We start from the raw sequence: 23,625 nt of genomic DNA on the forward strand, positions 1-23,625 counted from the left end.
AAACTTTAGTTTCTTCTTCATAGTATTAATAAAAAATATCCCATAATATTTTGAGCATACAGTATCTAATAAAACTAATAAGTGATAAAAGTTTCGGAACCAAAATATGAAAAAAAACCTTAAGAAATCAATGGAAAAAGAATGGAGTAAAAATCTTCAAGTTCAACACGGAACTCAATCACTTGCCTTCCGTCACATTTTGTGTATTAGTCGATAATTTGCTCTCAAATGATATATGAAATAACTACCTTTTTCGTTATTATATACACATATTTTCAATTAAAGTGCACTGATATATGCCACATAATTTGTTTGTATATGTTTATATTCAATGTTTTTTCGTTATAAAACATCAAATATACTTTGTCAGAAAAGTCTTATTGTAAAATCAAAATAATTGACGGATAGTTTCAGTAAATATTCCGTGATATGCCAAGTCCTTTGCATCTTGCTCCATTAAGTCCAAAGAAAAGACAAAAGTCTTTAAATTTTATGCAGTGCATAATATGCCAAAAAAAAAAAACTCGATTGAAATTTTGAGTCAATTTACCAGTTTAGGGAAGTCGATTTGTGTATCTGCATTGCATAAAAGATTGGATGAGGTGAACATCAAGATGTTTCATGCCATATCTGTTAATTTAAAGAACTCCGTGCAGGCAGTTTATCATCATTCATACTACAAAACTTAAACAAGTAAACATATGTGTTCCCCCTTTTAGAAGCTTCTAGTCTGATATTTAATGACGACGTACAATTATCTGACTGTTAATTGTCCCTCAGTTTTGTATATTTTGTTGCAACAAAACATTTTAGAAAGATAAAAAATTATTCAAGTTTGAATCAGATGAGCGTATTAAAAATGTTTCATCCGTGTCAGATAAAGTTAAAGTTGAAATAGTTTCCCCGTCCATCTTTTAAACTTCAAGCACTCTGTCATTTTGGTTGCATTACAAATTATTTGCTAAAAACGAAATAAAAAAAATCCAAACCCGTGGAAGCAGATATCTCAGAACACGATACTACTTTTACTATTTTTATTTTGGCTATTGACAACGATTTATTGGTCATTCCTCATGACACCGTTACTTGATAAATATAGATCATTTCTTCCGGCTGATTCTAATTTAAAATATTCTACATGTAAAATGCAGTCTAAACTCAATCATTTCTATAGAAATTCAGTTGTCAAACAACTTTAACAAGTTCAAGGCAAATATAACGTAATATTTAGTAGCAAAATAACTATTTATGATGCCATATAAGCTTCTAGTCAATTGAAAACTGACCTCAAAATCTCAATGTCAACTGTAATAGATACAAATAACGGACAGATATTTCATTCCGCTGCAAGTTTACTTAGAAAAGACATCGAAACTCTAAAGAGACTACCCAACTTCGGATGAATTGTCTCTTCCTTCTTAATTCAGTCAATGCCTTCGTAGTTATTGCAATTCATTCTATGGTTACTCAATGAAACTGCATACAGCCAAGATTTTTCTCAGGAAATGGCACCCGAGAAATCGTGAAAATGCAATTGTTGAGGCAATTGTTTTTGTTTTACTCCTTTTCATTTAGGATTGGCTTTACAAATGTACCATGAGTTTGGTTCAAAACACCTTGTTGAAACATTGCGTGCCAAAGGATTTTATGCTTCTTAAAGTAAAGTGCGACGCTATCTAATGTGTTGCCAACCATGAAACTGAGGGAATTCAAGATAGTGTGTACGTCTCGTATAATGTTTCCCCAGCATCTTTGCAGACAAGCATATGGATGTCATCACACCTTCCTAACCCCCCTTTTAGATCTCTGTTAAATCTTGGATGAATTGATAGCCTAGGGATGGTTTGAAGCTGGTATTTTTTAGGAACAAATGTCTTTGGACTTCCTACAATATCTTGTCTGTACTTGTAAAGAAAAACTCAAAATAACGTGTTCGCTTTCAGCAGAACCTTTCATTTGCAGACCTGTTGCCATGAGTGAAATGTGTAGAAATAATAAAACACATCTTGTGACGGTTGATGAAAATGAAGATGATGGAGATAACGGTTGATTTGGTATAAAGCTTGTTGCACTGGTACACATGGTTCAAGCCCCGAGGTTAGGGGAGTGTTGGCGTGCCCTTAAAAAAGTTAAACCCCGCCACTATCTGTATGTGTCTGTTTCAAGTCACGAGACGGTACTGCAGTGTTTGTCGTTTGTTTCTCTATACTATATTTGTTTCTTTCTTATTTATTTTGTACATTAATCATGTTAATCAGGCCGTTAGATTTTTGTTTGTTTTACATTATTCATTTCGGGAATTAAAGACTATGCAGTATGAATTTTACTCATTCTTGAAGCCCGTACGGGACCTATAATTGTTTTATGTCTCATTTGGTCTCATTTGTAGAGTTGTCTCATTTGCAATCATATGACATCTTCTTTTTTTTATATGGAATACTTTTGAAGTTTGTAGTACGTTGCAAGCGAAAAAAGGGGGAATATAGTTACAAAACCTATGTAATAGACAAAAAATGTAATAGACATTAACCAGAGTTAAATATACAATTACAAAAGATAATACTATGGTAGCAGTAATAATTGTGAAAAAAGCCAAAAGAAACGAGTAGTCTATAAAAAAACCTGAAGTATTTGCAAATTCAATATGAGGTCATATTTGACTGTAGTGTTCAATGGCTTTGGTTTGATACCTCACCCACTATGATAGTTTAAAAAATAATTTTAAAGTATTGTCCTGCATGACACTTGATTTTTATCTGAAATTGATATTTTTCATAAGGTTAAGGTGCTCTAAACATTTTATAGGTTGAAAACTTGATTTTTGAAGTTTTATTTATAAAACGTCGTTTTAAGAATTTTTTTGATAAAAAAATCTCAATGATTAAGGTTTATGTATAATAACAAACATTACTAAAGACAAAACAGTATCATTTGTATTTAGGTAGAGTTTAGAAATAGAAAAAAATGCCAAAATTGAAACCCTCCCAAATTTTCACAGATTTTTACATATGACCTTTGACCTCAATTTAAAAAAAATGTGACCATATCAAGTCCTGACGACAGGCATATTATTATAGTACACGATTTCCTCTTTCCAATGATATATTATGTAGGTGTGTGTTCGGTGGGGAGATTAAATTCAAAAAAATCTGCCTTCAGTCACCGCACTATAAGTTTTTGTTTGAAAACTACAAAAATAATTATTTTGGGCCCCCTTTTTGGTCCCTAATTTCTAAACTATAGGGACCATAACCCCAAAAATCAACCCCAACCTTCCTTTAGTGGTATTGAACATTCATGTAAAAATGTATAGAGATCCATACACTTAAACACAAGTTATTGTCTGTAAACTAGAACCAGGTGTTCCGCAGGGCACAGCTTTATACGACCGTAGAGGTTGAACACTAAATCTTAAGTAATTGTCTGGAAAACCTAGTTTTTGCCCTTTTTTTGCCCTTAATTTTGCCTTTTTAAGCCCCTGATTGCAAAAAAAATTGAGCCATAACCCCCCAAAGTCATTAATTACCATCCCTTCATGGTATGGAAACGTGTGGTATAATTTCAGAGAGTTTCATACACTTTAAGTTATTTTTGAAAACTACAATAAAGCATATTTTGGGCCCCCTTATTTCTAAACATTTGGGACCATAACCCCCAAAAATCAATCCCAACCTTCCTTTAGTGGTATTAAACCTTCTAGTTAAAAATTATAGAGATCCAATAACTAAATCTAAAGTTATTGTCCGGAAACTAAATGCGTCTTCGGACGACGGCGACTTGATACGAATATACGACGGTCGTACAAAAATGCTTCTTTTTGGCCCTTATCTGGCCCCTTTTTCCTACATATTCGAAAAAATTAACCCCAAACTCTATCCCACCCTTCCCTGTGTTATATGAAAAATTGTGGTACAATGTCAGAGAGATCCATACAGTTACAAACAAGTAATTGTCTTCAAACTAGAAAAATGCTTGTTTTTTGCCCCTTTTTGGCCCTCAATTCCTAGACTGCTTGCCCATTAATCCCAACCTTCTACTTATGGTATTAAACATTGTGGTACAATTTCAAAACAATTGAAATACAATTACACAACTTTTTGTCCTGAAACTAGATAAATGCTGATTTTGGCCCCTTTGGGCCCCTTATTTCTAAACCTTTTGGAACATTACCCCCAAAATCAATCTGAAGCTTCCTTTTGTGGTTATAAACATTGTGTTAAAATCTTATTGATTTCTTTTAACTTATTCAAAAGTTATTATCCGGAAACAATCTTCTTCAGACGACGCTGACAACGACGTGATATATTAAAATATTTTTAATGTTTGCGGTCGCATAAAAAAAGATGTTTAGCTAACTGGCCCCTTATTCCTGAACATTTTGGGCAATTACCATGAAACTCATACCCAACCTTCCCCTTGTGGTATTGAACCTTCTGGTAAAATTTCAGAGAGATCCATTCATTCAACTTAAGTTATTGTCCAGAAACCAAAGTGTCTTTGGATGAGGCAGATGACGACACGTCATACCAATATACGACACAATTTTTTTAGTGGTTGTATAAAAATGTTATTTTGTGTTTTTAACCCATGTTCTAATAATGTTATTTTGTGTTTTTAACCCATGTTCTAACAATATAATTTTAAGTTATTAACCCATGTTCTAAGAATGTAGTTTAGAGTGTTTAACCCATGTTCTAACAATGTAATTTTGTGTTTTTAAATTTAACCCATGAACAATGTAATTTTGCATTTTTAACCTATGTTCTAACATGTCTAACCATGCATTTTGTGTTTTCAACCCATGTTTTTACAATGTAATTTTGTGTTTTTATTCCATCTTCTAACATTGTCATTTTGTGTTTTTAACTCTTGTTCTAACAATATTTTTTTAACCCATATTCTAACAATGTTATTATGTGTTAATACAGTTTTCTCTACCTGTGTTTGTAAATTAGATATTCTTCTGTCTTTAATTTCTAGTTGTTCCTTCAGTTCTGAGACCTCTGTTTCAATCTTCCTTTTCTCTGACTGAAGGGACTGAGACTTCTGAGCCTTTCTGTCTATTGTGGAGTCCTTATCTTTCACTCTGTCTCTCAAATCTTCCAACTTAAATCATAGTAATACATGTACATAATTAAATGACCAAAATATTGTATTTTTCATCATAATTTACGTATTGATAACCTTTCTATCAACAATTGCATTCTCATAGGATAGGTGTCTAGTTTCAGCATTTTATTTTCTAAATCAACATCTTTAAGAGTACATAATTTAAGTATATAAGACAAATGTGGGTATAACACAATAAATATTGTATTGATCTGTTGGATGGTCTTCATCCATTGGTTTCATGCCAAAGAAATATGTACATCATATGTCATATACAATTAATTCTTTACTTCTGAATTTTTTATTTCATTTGTTGTTTTTTGTGTAACTTTCACAATTTTTGAAAAAAAAGTCAAATAGTTAAGTAGTATTAGAATCCTCAAAGACTCACAGAGCATGAAACATTAGCAATCATGATCTTCATGCCATGTTCATTAACATAGATTTTTCAGACAACAGCAAAGACTTGAAGAACTAAACATTTTAAAGGGAAGCCTCCTTAGATACTAATATTCATATAATAGATCATTTGTTAATAGATATTATAAAACTTTTGTAAGTGAACATAAATCAGTCAGTTAGTTTTCATATTTGTATTAAATAGTCGATGGTGACCTAATGGTGCTAGCTTCTACGATTAAATTTGGTCATTGTTTGAAAATTGTCTCATCTTTTTATATATCTTCTTATTTTCATATGTTTAATACGGCTAAACAGAAACATTTACTAAAGATGTAAGAATAGTACTTGTTCAATGATCCCTTTTTTCCTCTTTTTTTTATTATCCACATCCCAATTCCCCAATAATTATAAGCTGTTCCCTAAACAAAACCTTGTCCTGTCCATGTTTTCTGGACAGACATGCCCCTGACATGAACTCAGCTGCCACCTACATCACTCTGTAACATGACAACTTGTTCATCTTTAGCTGTTATTTGTTCCTTCAGAAGATGTATGTATTGTTGGTGTTCTGTCTGCTGGTTTTCCAATGTTTCTTTCTTCAAGGTCAGACCTAAAAGTTCTTTGTCTTTCCTAGATGTTTCCTTCTTATACAGGTCTAGCTGCAATTATAAAGTACAATTTTTGAAACAAATATAAATTAGAATGCCACATACTGTGGATTCATTAATATTTGTGGATTCATTAATATTTGTGGAAAACAATGTTTTCATGGATTTCAGGGGTGAAGGCGAACTGAATTTATATATTCAACAGATACAACTTTTCTATAGGCTTGATTGCAGACTTTGGTAGGACTATGCAATCAAATATACACCAAAATACTGTTTGTTCTCATTATACAACCAGATGCTCCACAGGGCGCAGCTTTATACGACAACAGTGTTCGAACCCTGAGCATTGGGGCAAGTATGCAGGACACAACATTCAAGATTGATACAGCTCTGAATTTGGATTGTGATTAAATAGTTGACACAACACAGGTTTCTGACACATAATGAATGTGGTCTAAAACTTTAAATTTTAAATTGGACATTACCTATTATGGTCCAATATCCAAAATCTAAATACATGGTTAGATTCAGCATATCAAAGAACCCCAAGAATTCAATTTTTGATGAAATCAAATAAAGTTCAATTTTGGACCCTTTAGACCTCAATGTGGACCAATCTGATAACCAGGCCCAAACATCAAAAATCTAAATACATGGTTAGATTAAGTATATATCAATGAACCCCATATATACAATTTTTGTTGAAATCAAAAAAAGTTTAATTTTGGACCACAATTTGGACCAACTTGAAAACTGGGCCTATAATAAAAAATCTAAATACAGGTTTAGATTCAGCATATCAAAGAACCCCAAGGATTCAATTTTTGTTGATATCAAACAAAGTTTAATTTTGGACCCCAATTTGGACCAACTTGAAAACTGGGCCAATAATAAAAAATCTAAGTACATGTTTAGATTTAGCATATCAAAGAACCCCAAGAATTCAATTTTTGTTAAAATCAAACTTAGTTTAATTTTGGACCCTTTGGACCTTAATGTAGACCAATTTGAAAATGGGACCAAAAATTAAAAATCTTCATACACAATTAGATTCGGCATATCAAAGAACCCCAATTATTCAATTTTTGATGAATTCAAACAAAGTTTAAGTTTAGACCCTTTGGGCCCCTTATTCCTAAACTGTTGGGACCAAAACTCCCAAAATCACTCCCAACCTTCCTTTTATGGTCATAAAACTTGTGTTTAAATTTCATAGATTTCTATTTACTTGTACTTAAGTTATGGTGTGAAAACAAAGAAAAATACTTATTTGGGCCCATTTTTGGCCCCTAATTTCTAAACTGTTCGGAACATAACTCCCGAAATCAATCCCAACCTTCCTTTTGTGTTCATAAACATTGTGTTTAAATGTGATTGATTTCTATTTACTTATACTAAAGTTATTGTGAAAAAACCAAGAATAATGCTTACTTGGGCCCTTTTTTTTGGCCCCTAATTTCTAAACTTTTGGGACCAAAACTCCCAAAATCAATCCTCACGTTCCTTTAGTGCTCATAAACCTTGTGTCAAAATTTCATAGATTTCTATTTACTTAAACTAAAGTTATAGTGCGAAAACCAAGAAAATGCTTATATGGGCACTTTTTGGCCCCTAATTCCCAAACTGTTGGGACCAAAACTTAATTCCAAAATCAATCCCAACCTTCCTTTTATGGTAATAAACCTTGTGTTTAAATTTCATTGATTTCTATTCACTTATACTAAAGTTATAGTGCGAAAACCAAAAGTCTTCGGATGCCGACCACGACGCCAACATGATACCAATATACGACCAAAATATTTTCAATTTTTGCAGTCTTATAAAAATTAGTACCCATGAAAAAATAAACGAATCCACAAAACAGGTATACGGGTAAGTCAAAAGAGAAAGGATTTTTTTGGTGAATTGTAATCAGAATGAAAGGGAATGGATGTAAACGAAACAAAAATCTCAATAAATACAAATTATGACTGTTCTTCAACTTGATAGAAACTTAGTAATATAACCCAAAGAAGATAGGGTCATACGACTTTCTGACTAGTATGAATGTCTATTAAAACCCTATGAAACAGCCTCCAAAGTAAGTTCTTTATATATATATCCTTACCAGCATTGCGGCAGACCAAACTCAACAAACCAATTTACTTTTAATCAGACCAGGAAAACTCTTAGCTCATAATAACATTTAATGGAAAAAATCTACATTTATAAGGAGAATATAACCTCTCTCTAAATATTTAATAAAACGAAAATTTTGAAATGGTAATTGTTTCAATAATTTTATTCTATTTTCATACTTAAATCCGGTTTTAAAATAGGTTAGTACCCTTAGCATGCATAATCATATAAAATTATCAAATTTCAGACACAAATGCCTACTTCCTTTCTGATAAGGAAATATAGGCACCAACTTAAGTGGGGGGAAAACCAGTATATATATTGATTTCAGTATTGTGTTGCTAGCTAATGACTTACAATTATATAATATCTAAGTAGTCGAGCTGAGGAAAAATATGATTTATAATTGATCCCTGTGTTAAAGATAGTATCAGCAGTTTTTTAATAAAGTTTTTTTATAATCATACTGACTTTGCTTATTTCATTTTTGCCTAAAACTATAATTCATTATAAATTTTCAGAAATATATGAAAAGCTGACATGATCCTAAATCCATCATATTTCCATGACAATTAAGCAGCAAAAATATGATATAAACAAGTTTTATTGATGCTTGTTTATTTTAGATCAATAAATTTTTGGCCTTTCCCTTGTATAGTACATTGTAATGACAATAAAGCTATCTGTGTTGTTAGGTTTTTCAAACATTGTTTTGAATCTGACCATTGATGTCATGTCATAAATTCATTTATTTTCGTGGAAACCAATTTTCATGGATTGCTGAATAAATATATTTTCCTGCATATTAGATTTCAAGGCTCAGAAAGTAAATGTACAGTACCAGTTAGAAAGGAAAAGAATGAGAGAAAGGCAAGAGAAAAAGAAAACTTAATCTACAATTACAAAAATTGTATAGCCATAAATAGGTCAAAAGTAGGCCAAAATGAAATTCACATGTAATGTGAAATAATTGCTCACTAGTCACAACAAAAGCTTCATGTGTTAGATGATAAGTTTCCATTAATGAACAAGTCAATCACAGCTATCAATTAAAAATCAGATGAATATTTACAAAGAAAGACCACCAAAAAAAAAATAGTAAACAACTATTTTATATGTTGTACCCTGAACTTTCTTATTTTAATAGAACAACAGCCATGCGGGCATGTGTATGATCAGCTTGAACAGCAGGAACAAGTTTAAAACTATCTACCCAACAATAATTGTTACTAAGTTTCATTTCAACTGGTATAGTGATTTGTGAGAAGATTTTTTATAGAAATTTAGAGAAGAAGGCAATAATGACCATATGCACCTGTCCCAGGAATCTGATTTACAGTAGTTGTCGTTTGTTTATGTAATTTATACCTGTTTCTCGTTTTTCGTTTTTTATATAGATTAGACCATTGGTTTTCCCGTTTGAATGGTTTTACACTAGTAACTTTGAGGCCTTTTATAGCTTTTTGTTTCGGTGTGAGCCAAGGCTCTGTATTGAAGGCCGTACATTGACATATAATTGTTTACTTTTATAAATTGTTATTTGGATGGAGAGTTGTCTCATTGGCACTCACACCACATCTTCCTATATCTATATATGGACCAGATGAGCTAAAAAAAATATTAAAATATCAACAACTTTTTACACAGCATACAAACTTGGGGAACAAATCTGATCTTTTTTAAGTTCTTACAAGCAGCTGACTCTTATTTCTGAGTACAAGTTTACTGAGGAAAAAAGTATGTTGTTTGTCCTAATTATGTTAACTTCAGGTGCAATTTACACTTCCTACACTAGATGATTATATTTATTTATTATACAATCTTGTATTACCATTAGATAATACCAGTAAACACAGCCCTATTATTATTACATTTTATCTTACTAGTTAAAACAGATGTCAGCATTAGGTTCGGCTACTGAAAATATTTACATCTTTAAAGAAATAAAGATTATCTTGTTTAGTGAATACTATACTTGTGGGAATGATGCATCTTTTTTTCTTAATTTTTCTTGAAATTCCAACCACAAGAAATTTGATTAAAAAAGAATTATAATATGTAATTACGTAAAATATAAAATTAACACTTAATGCACAAGGTAAATATAAATCATTTTTCTTGCTTTCATGACTTGCAGAAAAGCTTATTTTGCCTGTGTGAATATCTGGAGGCGTGTATGGTTGTCATATGGGAATACTCTATAAGCACCTTAGATCAAGCTTGAAAGCAAGTAGTGTTCAAAATATTGAGGTATTCTGCAGAATTTTATGCAGACAAGTACATGTAACAAGTAAATCTAAAATGAGAGAAGGAAGTCTCAACTAGAAGAAGGTGAAAAAAATATGTGATAGCCTTATACACATGGACATACATATTGATGTAAATCATTTTGTCACCTATATTTTAAATGTGGAATATGGTTTGAAAAGTCTAGTGCTAGAAGTTGACTAATGAGTAAAAGAATGCTACAGCTTTGTTACTGAATGTTTTTGTATAACTGCACAGTTCTTAAACACAACAAACTTATACAGAAAGTTTAGAATACTCTAACTACATTTTGATTAAGTATACCACGGTGATCAATAAAATCAGACTACAACTTCAAACAAGAAGTCTGAAACATAATATGTTTTGAAAACTGAGCAGGAAGATTTCAACCATGCAAGCGTTTATTAATTAATCATGACACAGCTTTTTGTATCAGTATCTAATTTCTGTGAATATCAATATCAGAAAGTACATTTAAACAATCCATTATTTCTGGTTGATCACTTTGGTTGTTGTAGTACATTGCATGTTTGTGGTTTCAATTATTTTTATCAACATATTATATTTCATACATTATTAAATTTAGATATCAATGAACCATGTCATCCATGTGAATTGGATACCTGTATAAAACAAATGTGAAAGTATAAACAATGTTTGAAAAGACAATATGTCCTGAAAAATTTGTAAGGGTTCCACGGAACCCAGTGTGGAACCCAGTGTCTCGCCTTCTTATGCTGTTAATCGCTGGCTCAACAAAAATGAGAAAAAAAAACAATAAAAATATTCCTCTTTATACTATCTTTTGTTTGTAAGAAGCTTTTGTCCAAGTTTGGTAAAAACCCAGGATAGTTTATGAATCTAATAAATGTTTTAAAAACTTTAACTGCAGACTGTATGTAATGTTCACTGAAAGAAAAACTAAGTCCATTTATAAGTAAAATACAGATACACAGGTACAAAATTTTAACAAAATTTCCATCTAGATACTAGCTTTTGATCATAAACAGACTGATGTCCAAGTTTGGTACAAATCCAAAATAGTATAAGAAAGTTATTAAAAATTTTAAAACTTTAACCACAGAGTGAATGTGTTGTTTCCTGGCAGAAAATCTAAGTCCATTTAAACGTAAAATACGGAAAAAATAGATTTATTTTTTTACAATTTGATTTATGGATACTATCTTATGATTAAAACAAGCTTCTGTCCTAGTTTGGTACAAACCCAAAATAGTTGAAGAAAGTTATTAAAATTTTAAATACTTTAAACCACAGAGTGAATGTGTTGTTTCCTGGCAGAAAATCTAAGTCCATTTACAAGTAAAATTCAGATAAAATAGATTTAATTTTTTACAAAATTTACTTTTGAATAATATTTTATTATCATAAACAAGCTTATGTCCAAGTTTGGTAGAAATCCAGGGAAGTTTAAAAAAGTTATAAAAAATTTTAAAAATTCAACCACAGAGTGAATATTTGTGGACACTGCAGCGGGCGACAGAATGTAGGATCGCTAAGTCTCGCTTTTTCAACTAAAGTCAAGGGCTCAACAAAAATGGCAATATCAGAATGTCAGCTGAGGTTGTTAATTAAAACAACAAGTTTACAAAGTGTTATTTGCATTTCAAAGACTCAGCTTGACACATTGCATAGACACCTTTGTACTTTTGAAGAGAGTATGTAGCCTACTCAATAATATACAAATGTATTTAGTTTTTGTTGTTTTTGGGTTGCTGTCTTGTTGATGTTTAGCATACTATCTCCATTTATTCAAATAGAAAGGTAAAATATATAAATCTATGATAAGTACAATATTCTGGGAATTTCTACATGTGACAAGAATATGTGTTGATAAGGCAGCATGCGGGTAGCTCACTTCATCAAATTTCAATGTCGGTCAAAACATTTAAAAAATTTCACTTCATAATAACCATGTATACTAAATTTCAAGTTGATGTATCCACTAACTATCTTATGTCAAAACTTTAACCTGAAAAGCAACTGACAGGTGAACAAACAGACTGATGAATGTCCCAGAAAACATAATGAACCTCTACTAGCATGACTAGGGTATGGGGGCATAATAAAAATAATTACTTCAATAGTTCCAATTAGTTTAAGGTACACTGACTGAAAACTGAATGTTAACCTGCCAATGGGTGTGAACTATTGTGGTAGGGTTGATTTATCCAACTTTTTACGACACTGAGCTAAACTCTAATTGTTTTCATTCCAACATCTGTGATATTTATTTCTATCTTGATGCAATTAGTAGTTATTTACCAATCATACATACCTAACACATTAAACAATGTCTGATAGGATTTAGCAAGCACATTCATTCATTTTCCTTGTGTCAATATGTTTTCAGAGGAATGTAAGAGAAAATATGAACAACTGTTTAAGAAGGTTGATGTCTTAGTTCAATAAGATTTAGGTGGTAAAATATTAACCCAAGAAAAAGATTTGTGGAATGTCTGATCTTTAGTAAAAATCTAAACAAACAAGAAAATAAGTCAATCTTCAGTTTAATCATAAAATACAACATGGTTTATAAAGAAAAGGTATTTGGAATGTAAGAACTGAAGAAAAATCTAAACAAACAGAGAAAATAAATCAACCTTAAGTTGGAATTACACATACAATATGATTCACACATCAACTTTATTCCAATTAGTAAAAAAAAAACATGTTACAGTTGATAAATTGTATTACAAGCAATAAAGACAAAAGGTTTTGGACAAATATTGAACTACAGTAACTTTCAATTTTTTTCCATAATTAAGACTCTTCAACCTTAACATTGTTTGGAATGGCTGAATAGAAAACTGTTTAATTTTTATTTTGTTAGTATATTTTGATATGGTCAAATCTAAAGGAAGCCATTCTTTAGGCTGTTCGCAAGTTTGTTAATGAGTTTATTTCCAAAGTGGTTCTGTTCCATACCTGCCAACTCAACAGGAATTTCCGGCAAGAGGACCGTATGTTCCTCTTACATTATCATAACTGTGTTTAATCTAATTCTATATATTTTTTTAATTTAATGAAAATGTATATGCTTCAGTATACCCTCTTAACTTGCTTAAATACTTTTTTTACTCATATGAATGCCAGTGTTGAGGTGTTCACTTTACATAATAAAGAATGTCAAAAGTCAGGTGAACACCTCTCATGAGGGAAATCACCCATAAAACATTGGAAGGTCTGTGGTTCTCATATGGATTACAAATAAAGCCAACATAGTAAAATAAGCTTTCATTTCAATAAGGATCATGCTAGAGTTTTGTGATAAAACCAACTTTTTAGAACTTTATATTATGTATATCCTTGTGGTTACATCATTAGCTCCCATACTGAAATTAGTATTTCATTCCATAAGGATTATGCAATTAAATGTTTATGTACATAAATAACAGACTATTCTTATTTTCTTCTTAAAGAATTCCATGCCAAGCTGACCTTCTCTCTTAACTTTGCAATTCCACTGAACAGTAATTGCATTATAAATTTTGTTATGTAATTTCAAAAAGCACCAAGACATGCACCAAAATAGTTTCCAGACATTATGTTAGAGTTATGTTTGCATTTGGTGATAGTTTACTGATTAAATGGTATGTTTGACAAGCAATGGAAGAAAGATGAATATTTCTCCTAAAGTGATATCCAAATAACAAAGCTTTGAAGAATTAGGATCAATAACGTTATGACACAACAAGTATTACAAAACAGATGTTTAATGGATAAAAAAATTAAGGAAAGCAATTAATTTGAATACTACAATTCCATGGAATATAAAATGTGTTTATTTACATTTTTATGGGCTTTTTTAGGAAGAATTATATGAACTCAAGCATAATGGAAACGGGTAATGTGTCAAAGAGATAGGGCAGGTTTTATTCATTGTTGAAGGGTGTACAGTCACATATAATTGTTTTAATCCACATCATTTGGAATCTAACTGATAGTTGTCACATCTCACATTTTATATTGATAGAATATCTTTATTTTTTTTTGTCACAGTGAACACTTCCACACCCTGTAGTGAAGTGAGGAGTCAATACAATTGACAGCGAGGAGAGAGTACTTACTTCAGCTTTAAGGGTTTTCTCCCTACTACTGGATACAGCATCTTTATCCTTTCTATCATAGTGAATATTTCCTTCTTCCTGCAGAGTCATCAACCTATCCTCTAAACTCTGAACTTCTTTCTCTAATGCTGAGATTCTAGAATCCTAAAATAAGGCAACACAATTTTTGTTTTGTTTTGTTTATTAATTTGAAGTTCTTCAACATGTTGAAAGTATTGGCAAACAAGAAGTAGATGTGACCATGTCTGACAAATATGAAAAAGGTTCACACATTGCTACTCATCACTGTCAAGCTGTTGCCAGATAAGAAGTCGTCTAAAAAAGAAGTTCTTAAGAAATGAGTGATTGAAAGCTGTTGCCAGATAAAAAGTCGTCTAAAAAAGAAGTTCTTAAGAAATGAGTGACTGAAATGTTTTTTGGACAATCTGACAAAAGGACAGACAAGGTGAATGTCATATAGTCCTTGAGTTTACATATAATTTTGAAGAAAATATATATGGTGGCAGCTATGGTATTTTTTCATTACACCTTTCAAGAGTAGAGTGCAGCAAAATATTTTTGATGAGCCAAGCAATATAAATTACTTATAGTCCAAATTGGACTACAAAATCATATGAAAAGAAAATCAATTGTGTTTGGCCTACAAGATTTTCCTCAATTTACTTATTTCTTCAAATCAATGCTTTAAAATTTCTGACAATATTTCAAAACTGCTTCAGAAGAAGATGTTTCATGCAATAATTAAAATAATGCCTGGTATTCTTTCTGTAAATAAACAATATAAAAAGTACATGTAACAACTGGCTAAATGCCAAATTATATTTATTGAATCCATTATCATCTCATCTCTTTATCACAATAAACACTGCCAAGTTCAATACCAAACTAAAATGTGAGTCTCTGAAGATCCAAAGATCAATCTTACACTTAAAAGAACATTTTACCATGTTTACTGGCAACGTTTCATGCCACACTTAATTAGGTTATAAAAATGGACATCAGATATCACAGGGAAATGATTTATACAATTCCAGGTAATTTCCTCAATTATTTTCTCATTAACAGGTATATAGATTACCTTGGCTTCTAAGATAGCCTGCATAGTATGGGTACTGGAAGGTTGCTGTTTTAATTGAAGTTTACTGTGTTTCAATTCATCTGACAGTTTACTGTTTTCCTGTAAAACAAGTTATAGAAATAGTCATTATATAATATATTATACTATACATCTACTGGTAAAAAAATAAATAAAAGATAAGACATTTAATTATTATCTTCTTTAAGCTTGTTTATCAAAAGCCTTATTTTTGAAGTTTGCATTGTTTTTATCTTAGAAGATTTTTTTTCTGATTTTTAAATTGTAAGGGTACATAGGGATGCTCAACATTTAATCTATATACTATGGCCTAAAGCTGCCAATAATCCTGTTAGTAGCTCCTATGTTAGAACAACAACTACTCCATTTTCAAGTGTGATTATCAAATACTACATAAACAGATGCTTTACATTCAACTTGTTTGTACTTTGGTACAACTCTCTCTTCCAGTCAGTGGCGTCTCTGAAGCAAATGTTATTGAGAGAAGACTTTACTGTTTGCTATAATTATCTAAGGTGTTTATTGATGTTTCTTCTAGTATTTGATGTGATTTTTATGCCCCATTTATTATGCCCCATTTATGGACATTATGTTTTCTTGTCTGTGCCTCCATCTGTTCGTTTGTCCAATTTCAGGTTAAAGTTTTGGTTAAAGTTTTTGGTCGAGGCAGTTTTTGATGAAGTTGAAGTCCAATCAACTTGAAAATTAGTAACCATGTTCCCTGTGATATGATCTTTCTAATTTTAATGCCAAATTAGAGATTTTATCCCATTTTCACGGTCCACTGAACATAGAAAATGAAAATGCGGATGGGGCATCCATGTTCTTGGGACACATTCTTGTTTTGGACAATTTTGTCATCAACAATTTAAAGACAAGTCTGACTAGACATTGCAATTGATATAAGCATTTATAAAGGGGCGATGTTAATGCAAAAGGATATTACTTTTAACACTTAAGATTTTCATTCCCTTTCAAGTAATATTCTACAAAGAAAAGTAGATGTGATAAAAAGGTTGATCTTTCTGATTGATATGACCAAACAAGAGCTGCTCCAAAGCATGAATTTGTTTGGTTGAAAAAAAATATCATTAGAATCATGTGGTTTGATTCTTCTATCATGGCTCAAAAAATATTGTTTAAGAATTAAAATGTTCACGACTACATTCCAATTTATATAAAAATATGAATTCACTGATTAAAACGTTTCTCAAGATATTTTTATTACCACAATTCCTAAGACGTGTTTAAAAATTATTTAGTCTAATTTATCCTTTCCTCAATGATCTATGTAATCATGGAGATCATGAGTAAGCTGAGAGATTCTGATGAAACCATTACAGAAAAAAAAAATATGCATAATGCATCTTGTTGGAATTATGTGGGATATTTGTGCAAAATGGTTACTAAAATATCTTAGTAACTAATTCAACAGATACAATAAAAGGATCATCATTGCTCAATCACTTTGAAAGCATATACATGTACACCAACCATATGTTTATTACTAAACAAAATGTGCATGTAGAGTTCTTAAAATAGTTAATTCTAGTACTTAAATTAAGACTGAGAGGTGTGGACTTGATAGATCTCTGTTTCATGAAACTTCAGATGCAATGACAGCATGTGGAAAAGCATTATAATTTCTAAAGAAAAACATCGAAAAGTGTGACATAGACCTTGTAATTCTATAGCACATGTAGTAGGTATTTGAAATAAACAATACATAATACTATATAGATATAATGTGACATGATGACAGCAAGTGTCTGTTAAGGTCTACAAGAAAGTATTTTGTATCCTTCAGAATAGTGAAGATGATGGCACTCACAGTTGTAAATTATGTCTTTCAGTTTAAGGGATACAATCATAACAAATTCTGTTCTTCTAGAATATTTTCAACAAATTTGAATTTTAGCATTTTAGCAGACTAAAAACAATTGTCATCATTTTAAAGAGCACTTTCAAGAGGATAGCAGCAATATCTTTTATAGCTCACCATACATTTTTCATGACAGTCAATAACAAATTATGGATTTTGCTTAGCTAAAGATATTTTTGCTATTTAAATGACATGCCTGAAAATGAATAAAATAATATGATAGCTATGCATTATTCAAATATTGTTACATATACAAGTCTGAGGGAAAGTATTACAAAACAGCATTTCAATCAGCAAGAAAGTTTAATGTAATTTTTGCTTACAGAATTCTAAGATGCAAAATTTAATCAAGTAAAGAAATAATCAATAACATTCTTTCCTTAATAAATAAATTAAATTTCAAAGTAGTACTGGTAAATATTAGATCATGGCACTTTTTTTATTTCAATATATTTTAAACCAGTTTATATTATTGAATTAGCATAAAATATCAGCAGACGCTCTGTGAATTTCAATACTTATAACATGGATAGGTAACTTAACTTTTTTTTTTAAAGGAAATGCCAAATTAAGAGAACTTTATGTCATGTTTGAATTCAAATTCTTTTCTCTTCACTCTTGAATTATAAATGAACTTCCCATCAAATACTGGCAAGTTATATTTTGTGTACACTTCATGTTTTTGGTGTTAAAACAAGTAAATCTGTATGCTACAGACTGACTGACGGATGGACGGACTGAGTGAGACAGACAGAGGTAAAACAGTATATACCCACCATTTTTTAAAGCAGGGGTATAATTACATTTTTTTTATCAAATTGGTTCCACCTCTTATAATCATAGTTATGAAATTTCACCTCGAGCTCTTAGACTTTACCGTTGGACAAACAGACAGACAATAAATACCCCATTGTGATAAATCAAATCACTACAAAATGTACGGATATGTTTTTTATGCTTGCAGGGTATAAAAAAGAGTGGATACTTTCTGTGGTCAGAACAATACAAAGGATGGAAGGATGGACATTTACTATAGACTGTACATGAAATTCAATATTATCACAGACCTTATAACCAAGCAATGATGAATAGATCTTGTTAGCAGAAATAGCTTGTCGTTAGCAGCTAAATTACATCAATGTCTGAGGACATTTCTACTTATGCTGAATGTGATAGAGGACCTAATTAGCTTAGTGTCTACAGTCTGTCTGTAATGAAGTATTGGCTCATATTGTTTTAACAATGTTTTAAAGGAAATAAAATACATTTGTGGTTTGAAATGCATCTCTATTGGTCTATTGTGAGATTGTTTGATGATGCAATTGCATTTTTTTCCTGCTTTAAAGATTCTAGTAATGTGTGTGTAGCTGAAGCTTGCAATATATATATTCTTTCCAACTGATATTGTTTTTATTCCATCTGGAGAAATGTATTTGGCCTCAAGTGTAAAAGCATTTTGACTTTGGCTGCAAACTTAGTTTTTTCTTCAATAATCCTAATATATATAAGTGCATGTTTGTATGCATACTCTTATATATATAACACATCTTACTTATCATGTTTAATTCTTCACTCACCTCTTTGACTTTGGATATTTCTAATTCATTCTGACTGATAGTATTTTGTAACTGTTTAATTTTCCGATCGTCCTCCAACTGTCGTGTCTGTAGATGTTCAACTTCCTGCTGATTATCCTCTATTTTTTGTACCGACAGTCCTTTACTTTGTAACATTTCTAACAGTTTTTTCATACTCTCATCTCTAGCACTTAACGTTTGTTTTTGTGTTTCTATTCTAAGTTCCATTTCGTCAACTGTCTTTTTTAGGATAAGTATCTCCTTATTTTGTTTATCTTTCTCTCTCTGAAGAATTTCAATTTCCTGTTGCGAGATCTTTGAACTTGCCTGGACATCTTCGTAAGATTTGGTCTGGTTTTCTAATTCGTGTAGATTATCACTTTGTTTCTGTAAAATATAAGGTAGATAAATTATAATTCATTGCATGATATCATTTTTTTCTTTCAAGCATTTTTGCTAATAAATGACAAACTTTTGGATTCCTGTCTGTATGGCAACAAATATATTTTTTTTAAAATCAAAAATATATGTCTATACCCCAATGGCACTATCACATGATCATATTTTGTGTTCAGTGAACTGCAAAATCTAGGTCAAATAATCTGCAAGACACACATAGTGGTAGGTATAATAATTTAATTAACTTGATCTTAAGGTAGATTTTTTCAAAGGCTTGTGATACTAATGTATATAATAATATTTTAATATGGCAGCAATATAGATATCTATAACATATATAAAAACATTTTATATAAACATAACACTACATAAGTAAAATAACAGTTCAAAGTACCAAGTGCATGCAAAATACTTCAATTAATTATTTTATATAAAAGTGTTTTGCATTGCCACCCAAGTAAAAGAAAACAAACATTTTAATATTGGCAACAATTTCTCAAACATCAATCTTCAGCAAGTCAGAAAAAATAGCAAACATATAGAGTTTATCAAACACTGTTGAAAGGTGTTACTATGTATATGAGGGGCAATTATGTCCAATAATTATACTATATATGTGGGGTAAATACTGTCAAACTATATTGCACAAAACTGTAATTTTCAATACTTTAATGATATTTTTGATGGTCATAATATAGATTCCAGTAAATAGGAGACCTAAAGCTTATAACTGGACATAATCCAATTTTCATACAATTTTCAAGATAACTGGAAGAGATCAAAGAAACTAAAAAAAACAATATTGAAAGGATGAATGGACATTCATTTTCTTGTTAGTAGGGAAAACAAAACATCATTCTTTTTACATAATTAATTTCATCATGGTTTATTTTCAGTGTAACTCAAGTGGTTATTCCCATCTAGAATGCAATTGACAAAGCATGCAATCTCCAAACCATTTCAGAACAAAAACAAAAGTGTGATGTATCTATAGGTTATATAAAAGTGAGAAATAGATATCACTTGATATCAGCACTAGTTACTAATTGATTCCATTTCCTATACAAACAGTGTTTGTTGTTACTGACCTAACTGCTGACTGCTAGGAGGAGATATCTCTACAAAAAATAATTATGTCAAAGTCCTTTGTTCTGACCATTGCAGGGATCCAATCACAAGCAGGAAAAACACTTCCATGATACATTTATTACAAGGCAGTACTACCTTTAGAAATAATTAATTATTTCAAAAAGGGTTATACAAGCTTAATATTGTAAAAACAAATTTGGGAAACTATAACTTTTTCAACATAAGTACATGGTTTTTCTTTTTTTAAAAGAAAAAAATTTCATAACACTAGTACTGTGGATAAGATTCTCTCTCATAATTTCAGATAAGTCAATTTAAAATTTATGGGAGGCCCTTGACTGATAACTTTTAAACTTCCTATATCAAAAAGTCTGCATGTGGTGAAAGATAACTTGATTAGTAGTGATATACCATCTACCAGACAGCTACATGCTTTTTTCATATAACAGAAATACTTCAACTACACAAACTATAGCCAATGGAAGTGGTCATTCTTGTAGAGAATTTATTTCATTGATTCAACTTTCTGATTACCAATTTACACCACACTTTAACTGCTAAAAGTTTTTTCGTTTCTTTTGAATTTTGTTGTTTATAAGGTTATGATCCTATAGATAGCTTTTTTACATGTTTTATATAAACTTTTGCTTTTTTACAAGTTTCATATAAATAAAGTTTAAGAAGCAATCTTACAATAAAAGATATCTGATAAATGTGAATAATTATGTGATAGTAGTGGTTGTTTAATAGTGGATAGGTATCATCCAATGTAATTGTATTATCTCTGGTATCATCATGTCAAAATTTACATCTAATCCAGAGGAAGCTGTATGCCATATATTTTGAATGGGTTTGGCAAAACCTATTACCATATGTGATTATGTGAATATAGTTATCAGCAGAATAACAAACTGTTGAAATATTTACTATTTGAACTGTACATGCTTTAAAATTATATGCAGTACTGTCCCCTTTAAGAGCCTTTTTTCTTATGTTTAAAATCTATGGGTTAGAAATGATATTTGGTAATGTTTTATTTTGGAAGAAATCATCCCCTGTTACAATGAACCAGCTGTCTTTTAAAGTGTCTATTTTAATATTAAATTAGATGGGTTTACTTAGTAACTTACATGTAGGTCAGTTTCACTTTTGAGGAAGTTTAGTATTTTTTCAAGCATAAATTATTAAGTTACAATAAAATGTCAACAATGGAATATTTTGGATATACATTTGTAAATGCTTAATTGGGAACCTTTACCAATTTTGATGGGATGAGTACATATAGCAGCTGAACTTTTTAATATTTGGGAAAAAAAATGAGAAAACAAATGTAACAGATGAACAGGGCCAAATAATTTTGCTTTTCCATTTCAAATCTACATGCAATTGTATACACAAACTTCTCTGAAGCCAGTTATATATGAACACACTATTTCTTCAATAATTACTTGCACTTGAAAATCAAAATAATTATTACATGGTGGCAGATTCCCCTCCCTTCTCTGTTGTAAATACTTATTATCAATACAAATAATCAAAAAATAATAAACATAAAGCTACAGTTCAATTCCTTATCATATTCAGCTGTCAATAATATTTCAGTAGTGGTATATATTTTCTGATATGATTTCATCTATTATTAATACTAGTATGTATTATTACATGTCCTGATGTCATATAGATATAATCTGCATATCAAAATTTAGATTGGTATTCATTAACCTAAATTTAGAAAGAGTTATTTCCCTTTTTCACTATTATAATTGGAAGTCACCCAGTACAAATTTCTTCATAAATCAACCAAATTCAAATTGTTTAGCTAGACTTTAATAATAAAAGTGTTTTTCTGAACAAGTCTAATAAGGTTTATATAAAAATATGAAGATGTGATACAACTGCCAAGTAGGATCAAATGACTTAGAAATTAACTCTGACAATATGTCTTAGAACCCCATTTACACTTGTACGAAATTGAATCTATCTTTATTTGAATTGATCTCAAAAAGATCAGTTCGTGTTTAGGTACATTGCACAAGCAAGATCAATCGAGATCGATCTTATTTAATCCAGTGCGTTTACACTACAACATAAAAAGAACCGGTCTGATCTTATTACCTTGTATTTCGTAAACAAATAATCCTCAAAATAGAATATTAAAGGAAATTCTGCATCTCGAACACCTTGTAAATGATGTAACCAGATGCTCCATAGGGTGCAGCTTTATACGACCAGAGTTCGAACCCTGAACATTGGGGCAAGTATGGACATAACATTCAAGCTTGATACAGCTCTGAATTTGGATTGTGATTAAATAGTTGACACAACACAGGTTTCTGACACATAATGAATGTGGTCTAAGAATTTAAACTTAAAAACTTTAAATTTTAAATTGGACATTACCTATTATGGTCCAATATCCAAAATCTAAATACATGGTTAGATTCAGCATATCAAAGAACCCCAAAAATTCAATTTTTGATGAAATCAAATAAAGTTCAATTTTGGACCCTTTAGACCTCAATGTGGACCAATCTGATAACTGGGCCCAAACATCAAAAATCTAAATACATAGTTAGATTAAGCATATATCAAAGAACCCCATATATACAATTTTTGTTGAAATCAAACAAAGTTTAATTTTGGACCAACTTGAAAACTGGGCCTATAATCAAAAATCTAAATACAGGTTTAGATTCAGCATATCAAAGAACCGCAAGGATTCAATTTTTGTTGAAATCAAACAAAGTTTAATTTTGGACCGCAACTTGGACCAACTTGAAAACTGGGCCTATAATCAGAAATCTAAATACAAGTTTAGATTCAGCATATAAAAGAACCCCAAGGATTCAATTTTTGTTGAAATCAAACAAAGTTTAATTTTGGACCCCAATTTGGACCAACTTGAAAACTGGGCCAATAATCAAAAATCTAAGTACATGTTTAGATTCAGCATATCAAAGAACCCCAAGAATTTAATTTTTGTTAA

General features: G+C 30.8%; 1 protein-coding gene across 5 annotated transcripts in view; it reads right to left on the reverse strand.

Annotated features, from left to right (window-relative positions):
- LOC143082852 (ELKS/Rab6-interacting/CAST family member 1-like) overlaps positions 1 to 23,625 on the reverse strand; it is a 60,897-nt gene that overhangs the window by 20,496 nt on the left and 16,776 nt on the right. For 3 of the 5 annotated variants that reach the window (XM_076258839.1, XM_076258829.1, XM_076258813.1), the window contains 5 exons: positions 19,152 to 19,538; positions 15,675 to 15,773; positions 14,593 to 14,740; positions 6,003 to 6,166; positions 4,939 to 5,106 (listed from right to left, as the gene is read on the reverse strand). In XM_076258839.1, the coding sequence (XP_076114954.1) occupies positions 4,939 to 5,106; positions 6,003 to 6,166; positions 14,593 to 14,740; positions 15,675 to 15,773; positions 19,152 to 19,538 (966 nt within the window). Of the gene's footprint in view, positions 1 to 4,938; positions 5,107 to 6,002; positions 6,171 to 14,592; positions 14,741 to 15,674; positions 15,774 to 19,151; positions 19,539 to 23,625 lie in introns of all 5 variants that reach the window. The other 2 variants (XM_076258846.1, XM_076258820.1) reach the window with 1 other exon arrangement.

The sequence above is a fragment of the Mytilus galloprovincialis genome, chromosome 1 (assembly GCF_965363235.1).
Source record: "Mytilus galloprovincialis chromosome 1, xbMytGall1.hap1.1, whole genome shotgun sequence".
NCBI classification, from domain to species: Eukaryota; Metazoa; Mollusca; class Bivalvia; order Mytilida; family Mytilidae; genus Mytilus; species Mytilus galloprovincialis.